We start from the raw sequence: 22,500 nt of genomic DNA, 5'->3' as shown, positions 1-22,500 counted from the left end.
GCCGCTCGGCCAAGGAAGAAAGTATCGCTTTTGGAAGAAGTGAATCAAACGGAAGGCAACTGATAGGTTCCTCGAACATAGTGTACCGTAGAACGCGGAAATGTCATCGTTGATGCACGCGCGGTTGCGCGATAACGGTTCTTTTCGTTCACTTTTCTTATTGGCGTTCCTTTTTTCCAGTTCCTTCAATGTGAATCTACGAAAAAAATGACCAAAAGACCAAGGTATTAAAGCCGTTATTTGTCAAAACTCATAAAAAGGCTTTAAAACAATTTAACACAATATCGACTGCTGCGCTGCAAGGAAAAAGCTATCCCCTGTTCGGTCGGATAGGAAAAAGAAACTTTCGGAAAAGCGTGACAAATCATACGTCGCCCGAACCGGATCATTATTCATGAATTGTTTCGTGGAGAGCGGACCTTGTTCATCTGGTCCTTGAAACGAGCGACGAGTGTGTTCCTCGACCGACCAGCTATCGACCGGGAATGCGGAAAATGATTCCTTCACATGATGAATAATGAAACCACAACAAGGGGGGAGGTAGCTCCATGTGCCAGTCAGCATTGTGAAATGAAACAGCGGACGCACCTAATTACACGCCCATGAAGGTCGGTAATACATTTCAGAAGAAGCGTGTCCAAACAACAGAAAATCGGAAAATGGGAAAAGGCTGAAAGCTTCTCATGGAGGAGTTAATCCATTCGATTCGATTTCGATTTTTTTTACCATTTTCTGTTGTTACTGTATGATTCATATATTCAACAAATGGAATTAGCTATTGCAGGCTGGTATAAATGATAAAAGAAAAGAACTAGAGACTCTATTAAAACCAAAACCCTTAGAGGATGTAAATGGATTTATGACAAGCGTATAGGAAATAATTAATAGCATCGCATCAAGTTTTCCTGCTTTCCACATCGTTCATATCGAATGCAGAACGGAAAATGTTCTATTTAATAACATCTATTCAATAAGTTAAACAAGCAGCTGCCTGTGGCACACTAATTTTCAACAAGAACTTTTAATTAAAATCCCCCGAACGAAGTTAACAGGACAGAAGTTTCCACCGCACGGTTCTCAACGGCGCACCACTAATTCAAAGCAACTGCTCTCATCAATGAACCTACTGCTCTCGATCGCTCCCAGTCCCGGATCGCATGTTGGTGACGCAAATCATCGGTGAGCATATGAGCATTGTGCCGATGAAAATCGCATCGCTTAGCCGGGCCACACCGCACTGCCATTAAGGACGGAGCGTACACAAAAAGAAAAGAAAGCGCCTCGAGTTCGAGAAACGCGACGTCATCTCACCGTCAACGATGACGGGTAAACCGATGTTTGGCGACGGCGTCGTGTTTTCATCCGCTGGTCAACCTTTTCCCCCGTCGCTGCTGCTGCTGCTGCTCCTTCTTCATCTCCTTCTCCTGCTCACAAACATTTCCCTGTTTGACCATCAGTCATTTCCTTTTTGTTGCTGCGTTTATCAAACAGAGAAGGCACGAGTTCTAGAGAAAGATGGTGAGACACATTTTCTGCATCCACGGCGCACACATGAGGATGTTTGCGTTCGTGTTGTGTTGAAGAAATGCCACAGTACATCACACTAATGACACTGTGCTGTAGGATGATCACGAAAATTGTGCTTTTTATGATTCAATTTTTAGCAAGCACAGCAAGAACTATAGGTTTAACAAGTTTATTATTACCAACGATCACGTTTACGATGCACTATCATCTAATTGATGACTTGTTTATCGTGCTAACTGCATCGTATACACTCTACTACACTCTGAGACCCTTTTTTGAGCACCCAGGATCGTCGTGCGCTTCCATCGTGCCCCAGCAACGCGAATGATGATGCTGATGATGATGCCCAACCGGTAAGCTATGTGCCGCCGGTACTGCTGCTGTGGCTGTCGTCAGTTCGATTTTTTGGCAGCGGCAAAAATGCAATCTATCTTTAGCCGATAGAAATGGCGAGCCCTGGTGGGTTCCCTAACCATTAAACACGCTAGCGAGACGCTTGCGGAACGGGAATGCACGGCCATGTGGAACATGTGGCCGCGCGCGCGGACTGGCTCCGCGAAACTACGCGCCTTCGAAGAGTGCGCACGTTTGCGGGAAGCAGAGCATCTTCTTCCTCCCCCGGGGACGATTCTGGGGGTAGCGGTTGAGGGTTGGAAAGTTTAAAAAAAAACACGCACACACAAAACATCCACAAACGCACGAACACAAACCCAAGATACAAACGGAACCGCGATCGGGCGTATTTCAATGCGATGAGGTTTTTGGTTTTTGTCTTTCGCTTTCGTTTGGCTCGCATCATTCACAATTTCGGTTCTTGGGTCCCGCTGTACCGAGACTCTCTCCCCAGTGGATGACTGGCACGGGCACGTTTTCTAGCTACGTTTCACTCATTTAATCATTGTCTCTAGCGCCCGTTGCGAGCACAATTATCGTTGAGTCACACCGTCCTGTTGACGCAATGCTTCACAAATAAGTACCGAGCATAAGTCGCAAATTAGTTCACTTTGCGCTGCGCGAAATAATGCGGAAAGCCGAACGAGTAAGAACCGGTTCACTGGTGGCCATTGCCACAGGGTTGACGGTTTATGCACACGACCAGCCCTCGGTGACTCGAAATTCTCAAAATCAAAACATTCCGCTCCCCTCACCCCGCTAGGCTACAGATCATTCCCGGAACGACAATAATCTTCCGGCTGCCGGAAGCATCGGAGTTTGTGATCCCGGCACACACCGGTAGGTGGGCGGCACAGCGGAAACGACGGCAGCAAAGTGAGCATGTCCGTGGCGTCTGCCGCGCGGTTGGTTTGCTGATCCTTTTCACTGTTTACCAAACAGAAAGCCCACGCAGTCGGGTGCCCGCGTGCGCTCGCGCTACTCCCAAAAGGGCAGAGCGAATTCATCATAAATTTAGCAGCCTTTGCGAGTCGAGGCCCCTAAAAATAGCTGCGGAGTGGGAGTTGGACCGAGTGGGTAGGGGTTTAGGGGCGGAAATTCGGTATGATACGCGTGCGGATCAGGCGTGCACCGCCGGTTCCCAAGCTGATACTTTCTTTTCCGACGGCAAAATCATAACATATTTGCGAGCTCAACCCATCGGAGCATCAAACGGTAACGGAGGGATGGGAGCTTAGCATCTGCCGGTGGAACGGTGCCATCTACCTGCTTTGCAGCTCCTTTGGGAAGCATCTTGCTCTTTAACAATGCCTTTTGTCTTCATTTTTGGCGGCTCGATAATGGAAGGATATGTTGTTATCATTACTTATTCCTTTCGTTCTCGACTTCGATCGAAAGCACAGGGCACACGATAATTCGACATGAGCGTAATGTGTAATCATGCTAACGGAGATAAAGGAACGGCCTTCAGTGAACATGGAATTTGTTTTAAACCTTTACTCGACAGATTGTTGAGTGAAATTGTTTTACAAGATTTCAGCTGACGAGGAAATTGAAGCCATAACTTCCTTCAAGAAACAAATGCGATTATCCATTTGCTTGTGCTCCGTTACGAAGCAATATTTAGCGTTTCAAATAGTATCCGAAGCTGTAAGCAAGCTGCTCTGAAATGTAGACCTCTATTTTTCACTGAAAAAAACCTTCAATCACCATTTGTCAACAATAACAACCGTGGCTTTGAGCTGGTTTACGCATGAAAACCCTCAGTACGTGCAGAAAAGCAAAGCAAGTTTTCTCTGCTTTGAATTTTCGACGTTGCGGTTGCGATGTGGCTTTTTTTTATTTTGGAAGAGATCGTCTAATTCCATTTGAGCGGTTCAGCAAACCCCGGAGCCGCACTCGGAAAGGATAAGATTTACACCACATAGACCACCAGTACCCGTAGGGCCCCTTTTTGCCATTCACCGGTAAGCCTTCGGGGCTCGGTTTGCTGCATGGAAAAGTGTGAACATTTCTGGGTATTGTTTAACCAATCATAACAACGACCCAGTTCGGGGATTCGATATGCTTCAGCAATTGCCAAAGGGTTCAAACATTCCACGAACAGCAAATCCTTTTCGGTAAGTGAGTTTGCACCTTTTCAGGGAGTTTGGTCGTGAGATTGATGGCCGTAAATGCAATGAAAATGCAAAATAAAACCCAGTACCATGCGTCTCCATTGAACGCTCCATTGTTTAGAGAACTTTAATTTAAAAATGGGTTTATGAGATGATTTGTTTTCTATTGCGCCGTGTGTTTTGAGACATAACGTACCCAGTTTAGCTCAATCCACTCATGAATTCAGCATAGATAATAACGATTCCGTTCGATTTCATCTCACAGCAGCACGTCCACAAGAAGTGTCAAAAACAAAAACGCACTGTCTCGATTGCAACGTACTTAATCAGACACTGTCCGAAGAACACAAAAAAACCCAACAAAAAAGGGATCCCCCTGCCTCATCCTCTTAGAATAGAGAACGGGATTGAGGGCCTCGGGCTTGTGAAAACATACCCTCTCCATGCGATGGTTCCAGCTGCTGCTGGTGTAATTAAGCAACTTAAATCACGCCGCTGTTACTCTGATTGGCTTTTAGAGCGGGCGGGGGGGGGGGGGGGGGTTCTGGGCCTCTAATGAAGTTGCTAAGAAACTCAATGTCCCGTGAAATCGATTCCAGATGGTTTCCCCGAAAAACCGTTCACCAGCCCGCCTGTTCCCGTTGCCTGCCGTCGACTGGAAGTGAATGGTGCTGGGGTGCGACCATATGGACATGGAAAAAGGGGTATCCAGAAATTCCATTTTACAGTCCCAAAGCTCCGGAAAAACACACACATACCGACGCACACGCAAGCTCCTTAAAGCGTGAAATGTTTTACAGGCAGAGCAGCGGTTTGTGGTGCGTTGATTTGGTTATGCGAAAGCTGAAGCGAGTGCACCATCATTGGCCAGTGTGATTTAGTCATGTGTTAGTGGTGAAGCGATAAACATTTAGGTTAATTCTACGATATACATTTAAACCGTGCATGCTGTAAATGATACAGAAAGCAAGCAGTCATTCGGGACCGCTACATTAACCGGCATGTGATGTAAAGCAATACACTTGGAAGCGTTCGAGTGATGGATTGTACGTGTGTTGTTGAATTTATGTTACAAGCAATTGTATAGCATTAGTAAAAAAATCAATTACCCCAAAATGAATAGAGAAACAACTAAAGAATCCTGCCAACCCTCCAATTTCTGAGAGCATACTCTGGGATGCACATATGTTAACTCCGAGAAAACTGCCAACAGAAGCTGCTTCTAAATGAAAAGCAAAAAACCAAAAAGGTTTCAAACAAAATTGCTCCCTCCCACCAAGAGAACGAACGAAAACGAACCGCATTCACCTCTTGCGCTATGAGGCATAAAGGTTTCTAAGCGCGTCGCTGCCACCGACGCCGCATACCGAAACGGATTTGGCGCGGAACCCTTCCTCATTCGGACGCGCACAGACACACGCTGACCGGCCGAAGATATGAAGAGTTCCTCGCAAAACCGTGGCGAAAACCAAACAACAAAAAAAAAGAGAGGCAAAATACGCCAACAAAAAAAACGCTAGGGATAGATAGACAAGGCCCCTGTAAACACATACCCTTTGCTGGCGGCCTCCGACTGTGGCTGTAGCTGTGGCCGGCATCGTTGCGACCGTCTGGCGGTTGCTGCCGTTCGCAGTGGTGGTGGTGGAGGAAGGCGAAGGTTCTGCTGACTTCGGGTCCTTTTCCGTTCCGTTCGAGCCGAACGCCGGTGGCCGGTTCGTCCTTACTACAGCAGGGTCACTAGCATCGGCATCGGCGGTCGCCATCGGTGGCCTTCCGTCCACAGCAATGCGCCCTTCGCCGACCGCTGCGGTTGCCGATGGTTGTGGTGGTGGTGAAGCTGCTGCTGCTACTGATGCTAATGCTGACGTTGATTGTGGTGTTGGTGAACCGATGGCTACTACTGCAGGCGAACATGGCATGTCGGAGGAGGAAAACCCGTTTTCCACCGGCACCGTATCCGGTGCTAGGCGCGTACTAGCGTTTGTGCTGTCGGCCCTTGTCTCACCTCGCGCCTCACGCTCGTCTCCGGTTGGTGGTGGTGGTGGTAGTACGGGTGATGTAGTGTTCGGGGTGGAAGATTGTTGTTGTTGTTGCTGCTGCTGCTGCTGCTGAACAGCGGTGCCCATGGCCTGCAGCAAGGATGAAGTGACAGCAGCTGCGGTGGCCACTGTTGTCGCGTCAATTGCGCTCGGTAAAGCCAATGAAGCTGGTGATGGTTGCGGTTGCGTCGGTGGCACTAGTGGCACCAACGGGCCAACCCTACTGGATGGTAGGGCCGGTGAGGATGATGATTCGGGCGGTGGTTGTGGTGGAGGCGGTGAATGTGCTACTGATGATGATGATGATGATGCTTTCTTGCCCTTCCTGCTCTTCTTGTGCTTGCTCTTGCTCGTACCTTTCTTGCTAGTTAATGAAAGCAAAAAGTCTGCAAAAGCCGGCAACAGTGATAACAAGGTAGCACCAAGACGGGCAACGGCCGGACGAGACGATTGGAGCATCGGGTGCATGTATTGTTTGGCGAAGCACACATTTTACAAAAAATGTCTCTCGATTTTTTGTAGTAATACAAAGAAAGGAAAAGAAAGAGAGAAAGAGAAAAACAGAGAGAGGAAGAGAGAGAGAAACAATAAAATGAGCGAATTTAGAGACGCAGTGGAATGAAGATGTAACTAACGATCTGAAAAAGTATCACGAGAATGCCAAACCAAACAAATCACTTTGTTCTGTTCCTGCGCTGCCACACTCAAAAATAGTGCCAGAAGAGAACACTCATCACTCCACGCGCGTAGAAAAACAAACATAAAACATCTCGAAAGATAAGCTGATGCAAATTCGCACTCTCTCTCTCTCTCTCCCTCTGTTTGGTTACATTAGTTGGTGCAGTAATGTGCTGAAGTGGCGTATGGTTTTTTTATATATTTACACTAAGCGTTCGGTGTTCTAGAAGAAGGGTACAGCATCGGTTTGATTTGATTGAACAGCGCACATACATCCATCATTTCCGAATAATAAAAAAACAAAACGAAACCAAAACTCGCTGCTTTCGATGGGTGAGAGCAAAAAGCCAACTAGCTACACAGACAAACACACAACAACGAAGCATTTAGTGAACGTTTTTTTTTTTAAGTTTAATCGCTTAACACTAGCCATCCTCTCCCAGTGTTGGTCGAAAACTGTTGCAGCAATACAAGCGGAACAAGTGTCGGTCACTGTACATTTGCGGTGGCTGTTTGCAAGGAATTTAATAGGATCAACATAGGAAGGATTAAATAAGGATGATAATGATGCTTGCAATAAGGTACAGGATACCGGGGTGATGGTTCAGCTGAGCGATATGCGAATGCAGAGTACACACCACACTTCATCAACTAGCCTTAATCACATTCCCATATCGTCTTCTCGATCGATCGACCTCCGTACACGGGACACGACAATCGAATCACCACAATACACTCCAGCGCTAATTGGGAGCAGATAAATTGATCATAAATTGCGTTCGGAACGAGAAACGAGATACACACAGTAGCGGGAGTAGTGGAGTGCCCTGGGAACGCAGAGAAGCACAGTATTATTAGATGGCTCCTGTGCCCAAAAGCCCTCGACTCCGGAGATTACCTGACATGCCGGGTTCCGTGCGAGCAAAAGGAGCATCCCCCATCCCCTCATCCGGCAAGCACGGCTCACGCAGCAGACAATGCGAGTCAACTCGATACTCTTCTACTAAGGTCGAGCTTAATCTTCCCTCTTTCCGGCTTTATGCTTTACGATACCTCCGCTCACATAAAGATGTCGGAGTGATAGGCGGTGCGAGCGCAAGCAAGGATTACAAAGAGTCCGTGACAGCAACCCGGCAGGGGGTGCCGTGGCGTGTGTCCTTGTGCCGTGCTGCTGGTTGTGCACGCAGCATCGTACCATCGAAATCTTGAGCTGCGATCGAGGACAAAGGCAATGGAAACACGGCAAGAGAAAACCCATTTCCATGCACAAGACGAAGGAACATCCATTTCCGTTCGCTGCCCAGGCAAGCATGAAAGTATGTCCAAACTACCACCCACCTCTCCCACCCCAAAGGCAACTTGTGCCATTGAAGGCTACGGAAGGCTTTTGCTACGCGATGATACAACCAAGCGGACTAACCTAACGGGTGTGTAAACTTCCTAAACTTTGCCTTCACTCAGGTGGAAGTCACCTTCTTCACCTAGTGACTAGTGACTAGAAGCCTACCGGAACCAGCTGGAAAAACACACGTGCATACATCATGCCGCCAGCGACCAAGCTTGCCAGCTAGGCAGCATTGGCACCCTTTAACTGCAGTGCTCTTCCTTCAGTGGCAGGTCCGCACAAGACAGGCGGGGCCACAGTCCTTTAATCTGCTAGCGGAAGGAAACTGCCTGGTTGCGTATCGCGTGGTTGCGAAAGTTTCTACCTTTCAAGGATTCACATCGCTAGCTGAACGCCATTTATTTATGGGCCACGGAAACGTGCTGCACTCGTGGACATGGATTGGCGGTCGGTTTTCTTGCAAAATTGCAACCGAGCACGGCACGCGGGCTCCCTCGACAGGCTGTCCTTGACAGGACGAAGGTTTCCCACGGGTGAGGAGGGCTCTCACTGGTTCCAGTTGCGGCAGTGATGCAGAGTAATTGAAGCGACATTAGCGCAAGAAGAATGTTTGCTACCTACCTACCGATCCGTAATGTCTGTTTTTACCACTGCAGAAACCCATTAGCAGGTGTCAAAAGTTTCCCGGGAGGGTTTTCTCCGTAGCAAATTTATCTGCGTTATAAAAATTGGAACCTCAAAATTTCTATTGAAACTACTATTCGCAATTTATCGGATTTTGCACCATTCTGACGGTGTTAATGAATTGCAACAAGCAAATGCCACTGGTTTATCTCACTCGCTACACTAATGGCGTCGAAACGGCCCGGGGTGGTACGCCATCACGTAGGATAATCCTCAATAAAGCTGATGATTGCTTTTCCCTGTTTGCCAGCAGGCCTGTACCCTGGTGGCTGGTGCAACTTTTACCTCCATTTTCCCACGTGAAGTGTACGGAAATTGACCTACTTTTCGACTGAAGTGGTCGTCCCATGAGCTTAAGCCCACAGAGAGAGAGAGAGAGAGAGAAAGAGAAGGAGAGACAATGGCAGAGAGAGAAAGAGAGAAAGGGAGAGAGATAGAGACATAGTGCCACAGAAAGAGAATGCCATGGAGCGAGAAAGAGAATGTATGTGAACGTGAACGAGAGAAAATCCTCTAAAACACTCGTAGCTGTTCGTAAGACCGTTTTAAAAGGAATGCTTCGGGCGGGATCAGGGAAGAGCTCAATCTGCATGTTGCACCGAAGGCGCAACAACGCACAGCGCAACGAGCAAGTGCACGGGCAAATTGTTTGCAAAGCATGGCTCATGGCCAGAATCGCCTGTTGGTTCAGTCTAATGGAGCTTCTCCTTGGTATTCTGTTGACCGCACGGCATGAAGCCTCGATAAAACCATGAAAGGAATGGGAGTTTTCATTCTCCATGTTGCCGTACAAACATCTTTCACCGTAAAAGATTGTTCGTGTAGACAAACCTCAATCCAGAACTGTTCTCAAATTCATTTATGCTTTGGAACCTTCTATGTTTTGATTCTGATTTAGAACCGTCCGAATTGCAGTAAGAAAACGCGTGTATCATGAAGAAAATATCTCTAAAAATTGCAACGAAGACAGAACCGATAAGCAAAATCTCGAAAAGGAAAAGCATTCAAACACGTACACCATCCACGCTTCTCTGAATGAAAATCCGGTTAGTAAATGTCGAAAAGGAATTAAGCAACGCAACGTTATTGCCGCAGGTTTGTTGATGATAGTACCTCCGAAATAATCAGCGAGAGCAGCCAGCTTGCACCGAACAGTAGCTTTCCGGTCCACTGGAAGAATAGTTGGACGAAAATTTTGCTGGCCCCTTTGCTGATCCGCACCAGGAAAAAGAAGTATCCACCGTCTCCACTGGCCGGTTTGCACGGCGGTCTGCTCCTCCTACGTGCCGACGTGCCGTACCAGCGGGGCTTCTTGGACGTTTCGATGGCTGGAAACACACCACACTCTCGCACGCACGCACGCACTCAGCCAATGGAGGCGCCACCTGGCTGGCTGGCTGGCTCTTTAATGTATGCGAATAACGTGCACACTTCCTTCGCTCGCCGTTAATCACTCTGCTCTGCTTAGGCTTTGCCTCTACGTGCCAACACTACCAACGATACGGTGCTGTCGCTTCTGCTGCTGCTCCTGGCGAGCTGAGGATGAATTGGAACACTTGATTGCTGCTCGATCTCGGATCCCGCTGTTGTCATTGCGTTCGACGGCGCGTTCATGTACCGATTTCATGGATGATTGCCTCGGAAAAACGCACGCACCCGTACGCACGCACTATTAGGACTGGGTGACAGAACTGCCGCACGCTATCTACCCGATTATCACATCATTTTTGTTGTTATCCAGTTGTCAGACACTTCACGAGCAACACGAACGAACAAACGAACGAACGAATGAGAAGAAAGTAATATATTAAAAAGAAATCCCACCAAACATTATCTGCGTAGGCATTGCCTGCTTTTCCGCTTTTTATGTTGTCTCAGTTTGGGGAGTGAAATGTTTTAAAACATCCAATCCAACCCCTCATACCACCCAAACCGTGTTCAAACCATTTTCCATCACAATTTTCCGCACAGACTGGTACAGACACAAGCTCACACCAGTAGGTGCACACACGACGACGACGACGACGACAACCGATGCAGACACACACGCGCACACATACACGCACGCGCACAAACGGAAGAATCGGCAGCGGCAGCGTGTGCCAAAGTCAACTCACAAGAAGAGAAGGCCCGCTACACCACTCACGGCGTTACGTAACTCGCCACTAGCCCCAACGAACGAACGAACGAACGAACGCAACCGTCTCTTTATCGGCCAGCTCTGGTCGTGGCCGCCTTTCCTGTTCGCACTCCACGTGTCCCTAGGCCACGCTGCTCTCTGTTTCTCTCGCTAAAGCCAATCGAAAACGCACCACCACAGCACGGCACATAGTTATGCTGCCGAATGCTACCAACGTCTCACACGCGCGGGATCCGTGCACGACGGCGACCCCGGGTCGGCCTACCTCAACTTCATCAAGGCCATTTCACCACCCTTCATCTTTTCTCCGTAGGAAGAACACCAAATCCAACAGCAGAGATTTTACTTTTTTCAATTTGCTGACTATTTTTCCATCGTGTCACAATGAATAACGAAATAATTATCGGCGTGCCGTTGTTTGTTGTTCTAACAGCAAACATTGGTTTTTCTCGATATTTTGAAACTGCGCGTGTTAGTCAATAAGGCGACCAGCAGGGAAACGATTACACAAGCATCCATGCAGTCTTTGCTTTTATCGAGCTATCAAAGAAAAGGAATTCTACTGCTGGAGCAGCTGATCAGTCCTGAAAAACGCGTTTAACCATATGATTTATCTATGCGTAAAAAATGGAAGATTATTGATAAAGAAATTCTCGGCAAGATTGCTTAGTTTAGAGCCAAACCAGAGGAATGTATTGATGCTCATTATTGGTAGGCTCAATATAAAGAGACAGATGAGTAGTTTCTGTCTACAACACCATTTCATAAGTTTCAATCTCTCAACACCACCTAGTAGTGAGCTCCAGACCAAAACCACGATGCTCCGTTATGTGCAAAAAAAAAGGAAGAAAATATTCATACAATCCCCCAGCTTTTTAGAGAGACAGGAACAGGAATGAAACAAAAAAAAACTCTACGCCATTTGCATCTAATGGTCCGCCATATCCAGCGAGAGACGAGAGCAAATATTGACGGGCATCATAAAACGCACGGAGATTGAATTTCCCGGGCGTTGAAAGCATGGATTTTCAATTTGGAACAATAGCCCAATTTGAATATTCAAACTACTTTCACACTCAGCACATGGAGCAGGATCCGAGCCGTCCGACCGACAGACCGACCGACCGACCGACCGAAGAGCGAACTTCCGCCGCCACCACACCGCACCATTTGTGACACTTTTCCCTTCAAACAACGCTGCCAACACCGGGGGACTGGTTACGAAACAAAAACCGATTCCACACGCATTCACGAGCCTCACACAGAGACACCAACACAGCTAACTGAACGCTGCCCGTTTGCTGTTAAGTGCATCGTTCATTGTTTTTCCTCTCGAACTTTTTTTCCATCAATTATGCTCCCTCACACAGTGACACCGGGGCCGAGAGAGGGTGTTCAAAAATATACACACATATGATGACGGAGAACGTGGTGACGGTGACGATGTCGTGTGTGGCTCTGTCACGAAATCAGAATAGCTACCCCTCTCTGCATCGGCATTTCGAGCGTTGCCTTTTTGGTCGATCGATTTTTTCCACCCCGTTTCCTTCTAGGACACTTTTCACCAGCAATCAAATTTTTCCATCCGCGCCATGCGAAGTGGCTTCATTTTGCACTTTTACAGTTCCAGGAACAATCGCAAGCTCGGCGCTCTACCGTTTTGTTTTGTTCACGCAGCCACCCTCTGATGGACGGTACTGTGCTGTGTCGCGCTAAAGCTAACAAAAGGCATAGTTTGCTGGGATGTCAAGATCCGCTTTCGACATGCTCTCCCTGTACTCCTCCTTTCCGAGAACATCATCCCCATCTATTGCGTAAAAGAGACAACGCCAGAGAGCGAGAAAGGAAGCGAAAGAGAGCCAGGGGGGGAAGGGGGCGGGAGCAGAAATACGCAAAACAACACACATGGCCAGCGCGTGGGGGGAGGAGGTGGGGGTGGTTTGTGGTCCAACGGCACACGTACCAGCGCTCGAGAGCACTCGTTTGAAGTTTTCACATTTTCCGTAGATCAATTTTAAACCCCCCCCCCCCCCCCCCAAACACCCACCCTCTGTGGTGAAAACTATTCATTATTCAATAGAGCATCCTGCACCCACGGAGGAGGAGCTGCACCGTTTGCCGTAATGGCGGCCTGTTTGGAATGTTGCAGCACGAGAGGTAGAACGAGAACGAGCGCACCAGGTACGGCGACGATCCGAAAACGTTCCCTTAGTAATACGCATAAGCATGGCTTACTGGTGTTCATGCAAACAGAGAGTCCCTAGCTTTGCGGAGCGGTTCGTTCATCTTCATCAAACGACGGAAACATTCACACCGGAAGGCTCACTCGATGCACGGAAACAATCGACCTGCTGGATGGAGCTGCGGCCACTAGCTACTGCGTGGTTCCGAAAATCAAAGCGAACACAGAAGGAGTCCCAGTCCCAATCTAGCCGAGGCCGCTACACACTACGACGTGCACACAAAAACACTCGCACACATTCACGGTCACATCATAAGGATTCGTTCGAAGGCGCGGAGCAACGGAGCCTCAGCGGAGCCACGCAGATATTAAACACTCCTTCTTCTTCTCCTTTATTACCCACTCTAGCTGCGCTCCACTCTATCAGCGATCAGTGTAGCAGATGCTGGTTACCTCCCCCTTTTTCCACCCCCCCCCCCCCCCCCCCAGTTTCACGGTTCTCACACTTGTGCAACAACAACGGCAACAGCAACAGCAGTACAGAGTGCGGGCCTGCAAAAGGGTAATATCCTCGCACTGAAACGCAGTACACGACGACGTGGCCGACGATGTGCCTTCGCGAAGGCTCAAAACCGAACTGGGGTGCCCCGTTTCGATCCCGGTCATGGCCGGGTCCTGGGCACCCCCGGTCAGAGTGGCTGCTGGCTCGCTCAGCAGTCTCTCGCACTTTCTCTCTCTCTCTCTCTCTCTCTCTCGTGTGGCCATTCCTTGGAGCATTCGGTACCGAGAGCGTGCGCGATCACGTCTCTGGCGTTTGGTTTGTCCGCTGGTGGAACTCATTGCGGCGGCCGTCCAGCTGTTGTTGAGCGAATCTGGCCGATAGTTGGCTGCTCTAATTCTATTTACTCTTTTAAGCGATTAAGAAACGACGTCGGCGATTTGCGATTATTTTTCCTTTCGCCAGCACAGCCACACAGTACGGGCATGCAGTACGGTTGGTCGCTTCTGTTTTCACGACGACGACGACGACGACGCCGCCGTACGGTCGTCGTGCGAGCGCACCAAGCGCAGGGAGACGCTCTGCTTGGGGTGGGATTTCTTGTCTGGCACCACGACAACCCCACCGGAGTCCTCGCCGGTTCTCCTCGCCGTGCGCCCCGCTCTGCACTCAGACGGGGGGCAGCTCGCTGCTCGCCGGAGAGCACCCAGCCTGTGTGTGCGTCTGAACGGAGAGCATAGTTTCCCAGGCATCTTTTAAAGACAGTTTTCCGCTTTTTCTTTTTGCTATTTACTCTCGGAGGGACTCGGGGGACCGATGAAGAAGATGGTGTGTTTTGCACTGTTTTTGTCTGGTACGAGGCGCGCGTAATCATTGCCACGGGTAGTCTCACACCCAGCATCGTTTGTCGTTGCTCGATGCGCGAAGGAAAACGCAATAAGGGTACCGAGTGGACTCTGCCAGCCCTGCTCGACTTCCCGGCTGATGTCGCACAGTCATGTTTCATCGTGGCAGCACAAGCGAATTCAAAAGATAATGCCTTGTTCTCGTCTGTTCAAACACATGATGGAGATCATTGTGGAAGCCAGTTTTAGAAAGTGTCTTAATGTGGCATTTTTTTACTACTGTGAGCTCCATTTTATAGAAAAGATTTCCGCGAGTGCTAAAAAATTCACATTATTATGTGAAAAACTATTTTCATTTAAAAAAAAATACTCTTACGAGCATAATAGCGCAATCAAACGAATGCAAACCATACACGATTGTGTGCCTCAAATCGTTTGCAATCGTCACCGCGCTACCGCTAGAAAACAGATTAATCCGACATTAATGGAGTACTGCTGGGTTGGGCCAGATGAAGCATTACATTTTTCACGCGGCCCGTTTTACGGTTCACACAAAACATTTTCATTTCATGCATCACTAATTTCCCTGTGCGCCACATGGAGAAAGGCACACCGAATGAAAAAAAGAAAAGAAAACAACAACCAATCCACTGAGTACTGCCAGATGTGCGCTACTGCCTGCCCCCCGGGGGGGAAGGTCGGTCCAATATCGATGGCATAATCATCGCCGGCTTCCTCTCATCACCGCGAGGCCCATGATTGCTCTCGCACAGTAAAATTATTAATTAGCGTCCAATTTTAATTTACATAAACCCGTATAATCAACCTGCTTCGACAGCCCTGGACCGACTGGACGGATAGGCAGTCATTTTAATGCTCTCGACAACCTTGAATACTAATGGCTGGGTATTAAGAGTGTACTTGCTCTTTGTAGAGAGTTAGTGCGGTTTAAACCCAAATGGACACGCAGAATTTAGCCATAGCCAACCACGTTAGAACACTATGTTGGTCAAAGCAGTTCGCGAATGTCAAAGGATAGCTGTGGTTACATTTTTTAATGCTATCTACATAAGTATTCCTAACCCCATCATAAACGAAGCGGATGCAATCCGATGCTGCGTCAGATTTTTTTCAATACTGTTAAAGTTTCACCACATACCATCACATGCACCCGTATACACGGTCAAATTTCTAACCTAGAACTCTGCAGACTGCAGCAGCTCACTGCCAGCAGCCTGTCACAATCGTCAATACTGCTAACCGCAACACCATCATCAGCAGGAACATCAACATCCGCCTATCGCCAACAACCAGGGACGGCCATTCGACCTCACACACTCAAAAGTTGCTTGTGATTAGCGGCAGCCAAGGCACTACCGCAAAACAGTGACGAAATGAAAATCGATTTTCCTTTCGAACCCCGTTGTCTATACCGCATCGTGGTCTAGTGTTCCTGGTTCCTGCTGCAATCACCACCAACACCATCACCACCAACAAACCAACGAATCAACACTACACAACCACCACCACGATGCTGAGCTTCCATGGACAATAGACAGTGGTTGTCCTTTCTTAGCTCCTGTCCTGTTGCTGTGTGTTGGTGTGGCAATGCACCGACATCGTGCGTTTTCTATACACGTGCTGCAAGCACGTCTGGCTCACGGACGCTAGTGTATGTGTGTTTGTATATAGTTGTGCGTATTTATACGTCGCTGGCTGGCGGAAAAAGAGCTTGAAGTATTTGCAAAGAGTCAATACGAGATTAAGCTAAATGAATTAATTATTCATATTTGTTTTGGATTCCAAATGTGTACCAGTTAAGCATTACTTATTCTAATCACTCTATTAATTTTCCAGCTATCCAGCAAGCACCTTTTCAACTATGCAACACTCCAAATGGAAGGTGTATTACTCCGGAAGGAAAGTATTTCAAAGCTTAAGGGAAACGGTAAAAGCAATGTAGACAGGAAGGTATCAACAACACTACTACCGACATCGCAAACAGTGGCGCCAACCCACTGTCAAACACATACTCACTCATACAAGCATCGTGGATCATGGATGTCGGACGGACGGGTACATGCAGTTTTGGCACGCAATGCTACTAACAGCTTCGGAACCTACCAGTGCCATTTTAAATAGGTCACTGGTACATGCTTTTTGCCACCGACCAGAAGAGACGTTTGGAGCGTTCTGTCGCTCTCGGCTAGCGACCGATTGTTCCGCAAAAGGCGAACCTTTGACTCTCAGTTTGCACGCTTTTCACTGGAGCCAACTCACGTACTTGTGAGGGGGTACCTTATGCTCTCTCGAAAATTCTTAAACCACGATAGTTCAAAAGCTTCGATTGTGATCAATGGCTCGCTCGCAATGGCGCACAATCGGAAATGAAAATTTGGTTGAAATTGCGTGGCGAAAACCGTGAACTTCTCGTCACACAAATACACATTGCAGTAAATCACGATCCTTCACAGAAAAGTTTGTCGTTGAGTTGTGGTGTGATTACGGAGGTTCACTGTTGCAACACTTGCACAAGTAGCAATCGCCGATGGGTCTTTCAATCCTCAGTTTCGCATTTTTCTCTTCTCCAATAGCATTGTGGTCATGGGAGTTTACTGCTTGAACACGACGGAAAGGAGAAGGTTTTCAACGACAAGAGAGAGGCACCCCACCCGAGGGAGGCTATAATGAAACGCGTTAATGACTGACCTAACGAGTTCGTTCTACGAAATTCAATTTGCAACACGAGCTTGAAATCGCTCGGCACAACGGGCCATTATGGTTGGCAGTAGTTTATGATCGCAGTGCTTCCTGGAACACTGGAAACCGATCGTTAGCGATTAAGTGAGACCAAGCTTTCGTCAAGAATACATGGCACGGTCATCTTTGCCTCGGAACCATGGTAAGATACCAGTTTTATTTTTGAATACTCATAACATAAAATACGCAAACAATATCATGAAGCATAAGTTGTTGACTAAAACAATGTCTTTATGTAAAATTGCTTTGTTAAAACATGGGACACACTAACAGTATAAGCACATCAAGGGAAAAACAATATTCCTGCCTTAATGTGTTCCAGCCATTGCGCTTTATGTGTGAAAAAGATAAACATTACGGTATTTATTAACGTCGCCGGCAATTAAACCGTAATGAATTCCCTTCTTTTACAAGCTAATAAACGTGAAGTGAAGGCAAGATAAAAACTGTTCCGAAACGTTGAAAGCTGATATCGGTATCAAAAGGCAATTCTAACCATATTAAAGCTAATAAAGACGCCGACGAAATTATGATCTCGAAAGCAACATGCTACCTCGTAAAAGGAGAACGTAAACTCATCCAAAAGAACGGCGCATTTCACTCTTCACTGCACGCCGAAAGTTTAATTCACAATGTTTGTTCACCGATTGTATTTTTTGTGTTTTTTTTTGTGCGTTACCATGCGCCTCCATCACCCAACACCGACGAACTTTCCAGGCGTAGCACGATACTTGGAACTGGCGCGCCCCATGAGGTACGATTTGAATGATAAATTTAATTTATCCATCGTGCGGAAGCGAAGCGTATCGGTATGCGTGGAACTTGTTGGTGGAATAACAGTGCGACAAGGAATGATACAGTATCCGTTGCTGATTAGAGTTTGCAAATTCTCATCAATGTTGTATTCGAATTTTCTGTAGAAACCTCTCCATTGCCGACCAATTTGTTGTACCATATGTATAAGAGGAATGCAAAGAAATTAAACCTTTCCTTACACATTTCTCCATCGTTCAAACCAATTAAGCTACACAACATTATCTCTGTAGGTCTCCGTTCTCTTATCTGAAGCTAAAAGGATACGAATAGCAAAAAAATGAACATGGAGCGCACTTTTCATGTTTGTTTTTTCGCTTGCCTTAAAACACAAGTCAGATGGTTCAGCTAATCGTGCTTGGGCCGGAGGCCAATTGCAGCTTGTTTTACAAAAAAAGAAGGAATCAAATACAAGTAGCTGCCTTGCTTTACCTCGAGTAAGAGCATCAGGTTCGCAAGTACAAGTTAACGAACGATGATAGAGAATGGCAGAAAGAAGCAGATGGGCAATGGAAAACAACCAACAAAGGACTACCTTTTTCTTGGAACCCCTTTAAAAGCGTCTCGTATACCTTCCTAGAAACCCCGACAAATACCATATCCTGCGCTTCGTCCGAGGTACAACGAATTTTTTGCCAGCTATTTTTTTCAGTCCAACTCGTAATTGTAAAAAAAGCAGAATATTTGGGACCTACTGGTCAAGTAAGAAAGGTCTTTGAGAGGGGAGCAATAAATAGGATAATCTTTAAGAAGTTTGAAGGTAAAGAAATTAGGAAGCCAAAGACGTACGCTCAGAGAAAAACAAGATTTATCGCATCTTTTCGATTCATTTACAGCCGCCTGTATGCTGAACAGTTGATAAATAGATTACAATTATTATTAGAAAAATAAACATAAACATATCTTTAACTGTCCAAAATGAGTTAACTGGAAGCATTATGTTTCTGTATGTGTTTCCCTGGCGTATCACTGATATAGTATCTCCGGAATGGAAAACCAGAGCTACGCTATACCTCGCCAAGCATATGGGCGTTAGAAGCAGAATGAACGGACACTTGAAGGACGGTCTTGTTCAAATTAAGGTGTCAGCCGGGTACAGATGAATCGCTTGTGGCGAGCAGCCTTCAAGCGGAAGCAGCATAATTGCAGGCTGTCCGTCAGATGTGTAGTAGTTTTTCTTTACCAGTGTCAAATCACTGTCACCTGCGAAGTGATCCTTTCGGAGCATGTTTCGGCCTTATTTCGCCTTTGATGTAGCAAAGACTCGCACCGGTTCATTAGTTTGACGATGAGTAATTTATGGTGCTGGGTTCTACTAAGAACCATGCAGTAGTTACCCTTCACATACGCTTGTGGTTAGTGTACACTTTAAATAAAATACACAAGCTGGTTTTAACCCAAGTTCATTAAATTAAAAGGTTGCTAGCATCCACCCAACCTCCACGGATACTTCACAAAGATGTTTGGCGTGTCTAACCGCAGTGCAAATTCAACAAACCGTAGAAAACACGTACTGCATGTGGGTAAGATTGACTGGAACAAATAGCCAGCAGCCGGAAAGATGTCCGCAGCAGCTTTCTGGTGGCCTGTAGCAACTACAAAATCATCCTTCAGATCACAAAACTACAGAGCCTGCGTTTGACGGTTCGCTTTTTGCGTTAAACGGACCGTGTCCCATCGTATCCATCCAGCCTAGCAGCCCCATGCATTGGGACAAATTGATGAGACCCAATTTCTCCGCTGGCATCCTGCCACGAGCATTATCATCATCATCATTATCATCATCGTCACCATCGGGAGTAGCAGCGGCATCAACAACATAATAATCATAATGATCATCATCACCATCATTTCTGCATAATTTCCTTTCGCAGGCCAATGAAGGCGTCCCACGAACACCAGAGCAGTGGCGAGATTTGTTTATGTTTCTGCAATCGAATTAAGATCCAAACCTGTTGGAAATGATTTGAGGAAAAAGTTAAGTCGTTCGCCGAGAGACCTGTTTTGTGGCTACCGCAAAGCTACACAAACCAGCCATGGTTTGAGAAGAATTTCCTAGAACTTTCGAGCTTCTGCTTTGTCCACAATGGAAATTAGATCATAATTATTTTCATTGGAATTAAAATCATACAAATCAGAGCGATTTCTGTTTGAAAATTTATGCATAGCACTTCACAAAATGTGCACCTTTGGTGATGCAATTCAATATACACAGCAAACACTATAACTTACACATAAATAACGCTTGAGTTAAATAAGTTAAATCTACGAAAGATCCGCATTGCATCGTAGTTCAAAACACTTAGCAGTATCGTTTGCTATTTTATTTTGTTTTTTGGTACTCTGGCTGTGCGAAAGATGAATCACATGACAGGGATTACGATTGACTGGATGAAAAGTGATGTGGAAAACCAGTATACTCAAAAAGCAATTGGTTAAATCTACGACTTTCTGGATGTATTGAAACCCACAAAAAAAAGGGTTCCGATGCATTCGCCGGATATTCGTGAACAAATCGAACGAGATCGAATAGTTTATAGTCCTTCCGAACACGCTACTCGCTACCGAATGTCGTGTCTCGATTATCGCATCGCAATCGTGAACACCGAAAACATAGCGAAATGACAAGGCGAACCGGAAAGACATGTCCCACACGCGCATATCCCAAGAAGTGTGTACGACTCTCGGTGGGGGTCTAGAAGTATGATGACGTGCCGGTTGTCGTGCTGCAAACCATTTCTAGACGAGTCACGATTTCACCATTTGCCATGAACCTCGAAAGGCCGACCCGGCCGACCATGACCGCCAACCAGCCTTTGGGAGGTCGTATCTATGGCATGGACAACGACGGCAACGTCGTGTTGTGGCCCGCAGGGAGCAAGCGAGCGAGCGAGCGTTGGTAGCAACGGCATTGCTCGATTGTCCGTGGGTGATGGGTGATGGCAATTTTCCACATGTTGTTAAAAGCATTTCCCCTGCAGAGCTCCCCACTAACGTAGAGCTTTGCCAAACTTTGCGAGTGTATTTCGACGGTGGCGGTAGAGTGATTTGCTAAAGCGGCGAAAAAGAATTGTAAGGCTCATGATACGTTCAGAGCTAAAAAAGACAGAAAACGTCTAAACAATTACAAAGAATGTGTATTTGTCCCCTCAAAGTTTAAAAACAATAGGCCAAAATAGCAAAGAATACAGAGTTGTTTCGAAACAGATATTCCCAATCTTCTGCCAGATACTGTCACCCTCTGCCGCACAAAAGTGGGAGATGGGTTGTGCATCAAACAACCATTACCGCGAGTTATGGTTTCATTTCACGCGAGTTCGTTGCGGTATTTTCCTCGCTACACATCGTACCTTCATACGTACGCTTTACTTCCTACGGCCCATCCTCGCTCGACCATGATGATGAGTTGCTACGGTTCGACACATCGTCTGGAAGGGTTTTCCCACAGTTTAACTACTCCTTTAGCCTCCATTAGACCCCCCCCCCCTACCCGAAGCGTTTCACCACGTGCCTCATCACAACCGTACCATTAACGTCGGACAGTCTAACACACCCATACACACGAGAAGGGAATTCGCGGAGCAAAGCCGAGGGCAAAATCAGAGCCGGAAAATTGGTACGCGAAGTCGAGGTACACTTCTTGGAATCCATTTTTCCCTTTTTCTACTAAGTGGCAACCGTGCCGAGGGCACTGGTGACCGTGGGCTGTAAAATAAGCTCATATAACGTTTGCGGGGAAAACCCTCGGGTTTCCAGTAGCATTGCCAAGGTCGCCGACGCTTCATGAGTGATCGGAATGCGGCTAGAATTGTTCCAGCACAAACAAACTGTATTGATGATATGACCAAACTACGCTACAGGCGAGAGTTTTTCCCAGTGACATGCACTTTTTCGATGCTCAGTTTGGCTCAGTCTTCCATTTGTACTATTAACAGCATTCTGCATTCGGCAGTTGGTAAGCATGGATCACAAAACTATGTTTTTCCGTGAACGATTTTTCCATGATAGAATGCATTATAGAGATTGCACTAATAACTTCAAAAACTTGTGCGCAATGTGTGTAATTTCAAGAGTGCGTGACCGTATAGAGAAATTAATCAAGTTTCGAAGTACTATTAAAATCATTGCGTTATGCAACGGTAGCTTGTATTTCTTTTTTCAGCTTTCATTTCCATTTAGTTATTTAGCAAACTCACAGTGAATAGTTTGATTATATCTGTTCAGCAGAATCTACCATCATTCGTACAACCGTGTCCAACGTTACTGAGCTGCCGGTAACCGGGAACGAAACTTAAATAGATTTGTATTTAAAACATCGCAAACAACATCGCTCTTCTTGTGCCTCTGGTCAAAGGGTTTCGCCGTTCTGTTGGTTCAAGTGCCATCCATACATTCATGGAGCATGAATTTTAAATACACGCCCCGGAATGACTCCCGCCGGTCGTTCCGCCGGCTGCCGCCCCCTGGACTTTGGTAAG

At 46.8% G+C, this 22,500-nt stretch overlaps 1 protein-coding gene across 10 annotated transcripts in view; it reads right to left on the bottom strand.

Moving 5' to 3' along the window:
* Window positions 1–22,500, bottom strand: part of LOC126579248 (protein encore) — a 38,960-nt gene that overhangs the window by 11,430 nt on the left and 5,030 nt on the right. For 3 of the 10 annotated variants that reach the window (XM_050242661.1, XM_050242666.1, XM_050242667.1), the window contains exons 1-3: window positions 13,610–13,723; window positions 9,897–10,534; window positions 5,591–6,462 (exon numbers count right to left, since the gene is read on the bottom strand). The exons of 1 other annotated variant lie outside the window; for it this stretch is intronic. In XM_050242661.1, the coding sequence (XP_050098618.1) occupies window positions 5,591–6,163 (573 nt within the window). In that variant the 5' untranslated portion in view covers window positions 6,164–6,462; window positions 9,897–10,534; window positions 13,610–13,723. Of the gene's footprint in view, window positions 1–1,706; window positions 1,844–5,590; window positions 6,463–6,960; window positions 7,062–9,896; window positions 10,535–13,508; window positions 13,562–13,609; window positions 13,724–22,500 lie in introns of those variants that run through there. 6 more of the 10 variants (XM_050242664.1, XM_050242662.1, XM_050242665.1 and 3 more) reach the window with 6 other exon arrangements.

Source organism: Anopheles aquasalis, chromosome 3 (genome assembly GCF_943734665.1).
Source record: "Anopheles aquasalis chromosome 3, idAnoAquaMG_Q_19, whole genome shotgun sequence".
NCBI lineage: Eukaryota > Metazoa > Arthropoda > Insecta > Diptera > Culicidae > Anopheles > Anopheles aquasalis.
This window is presented reverse-complemented; position numbering and strand designations above follow the sequence as displayed.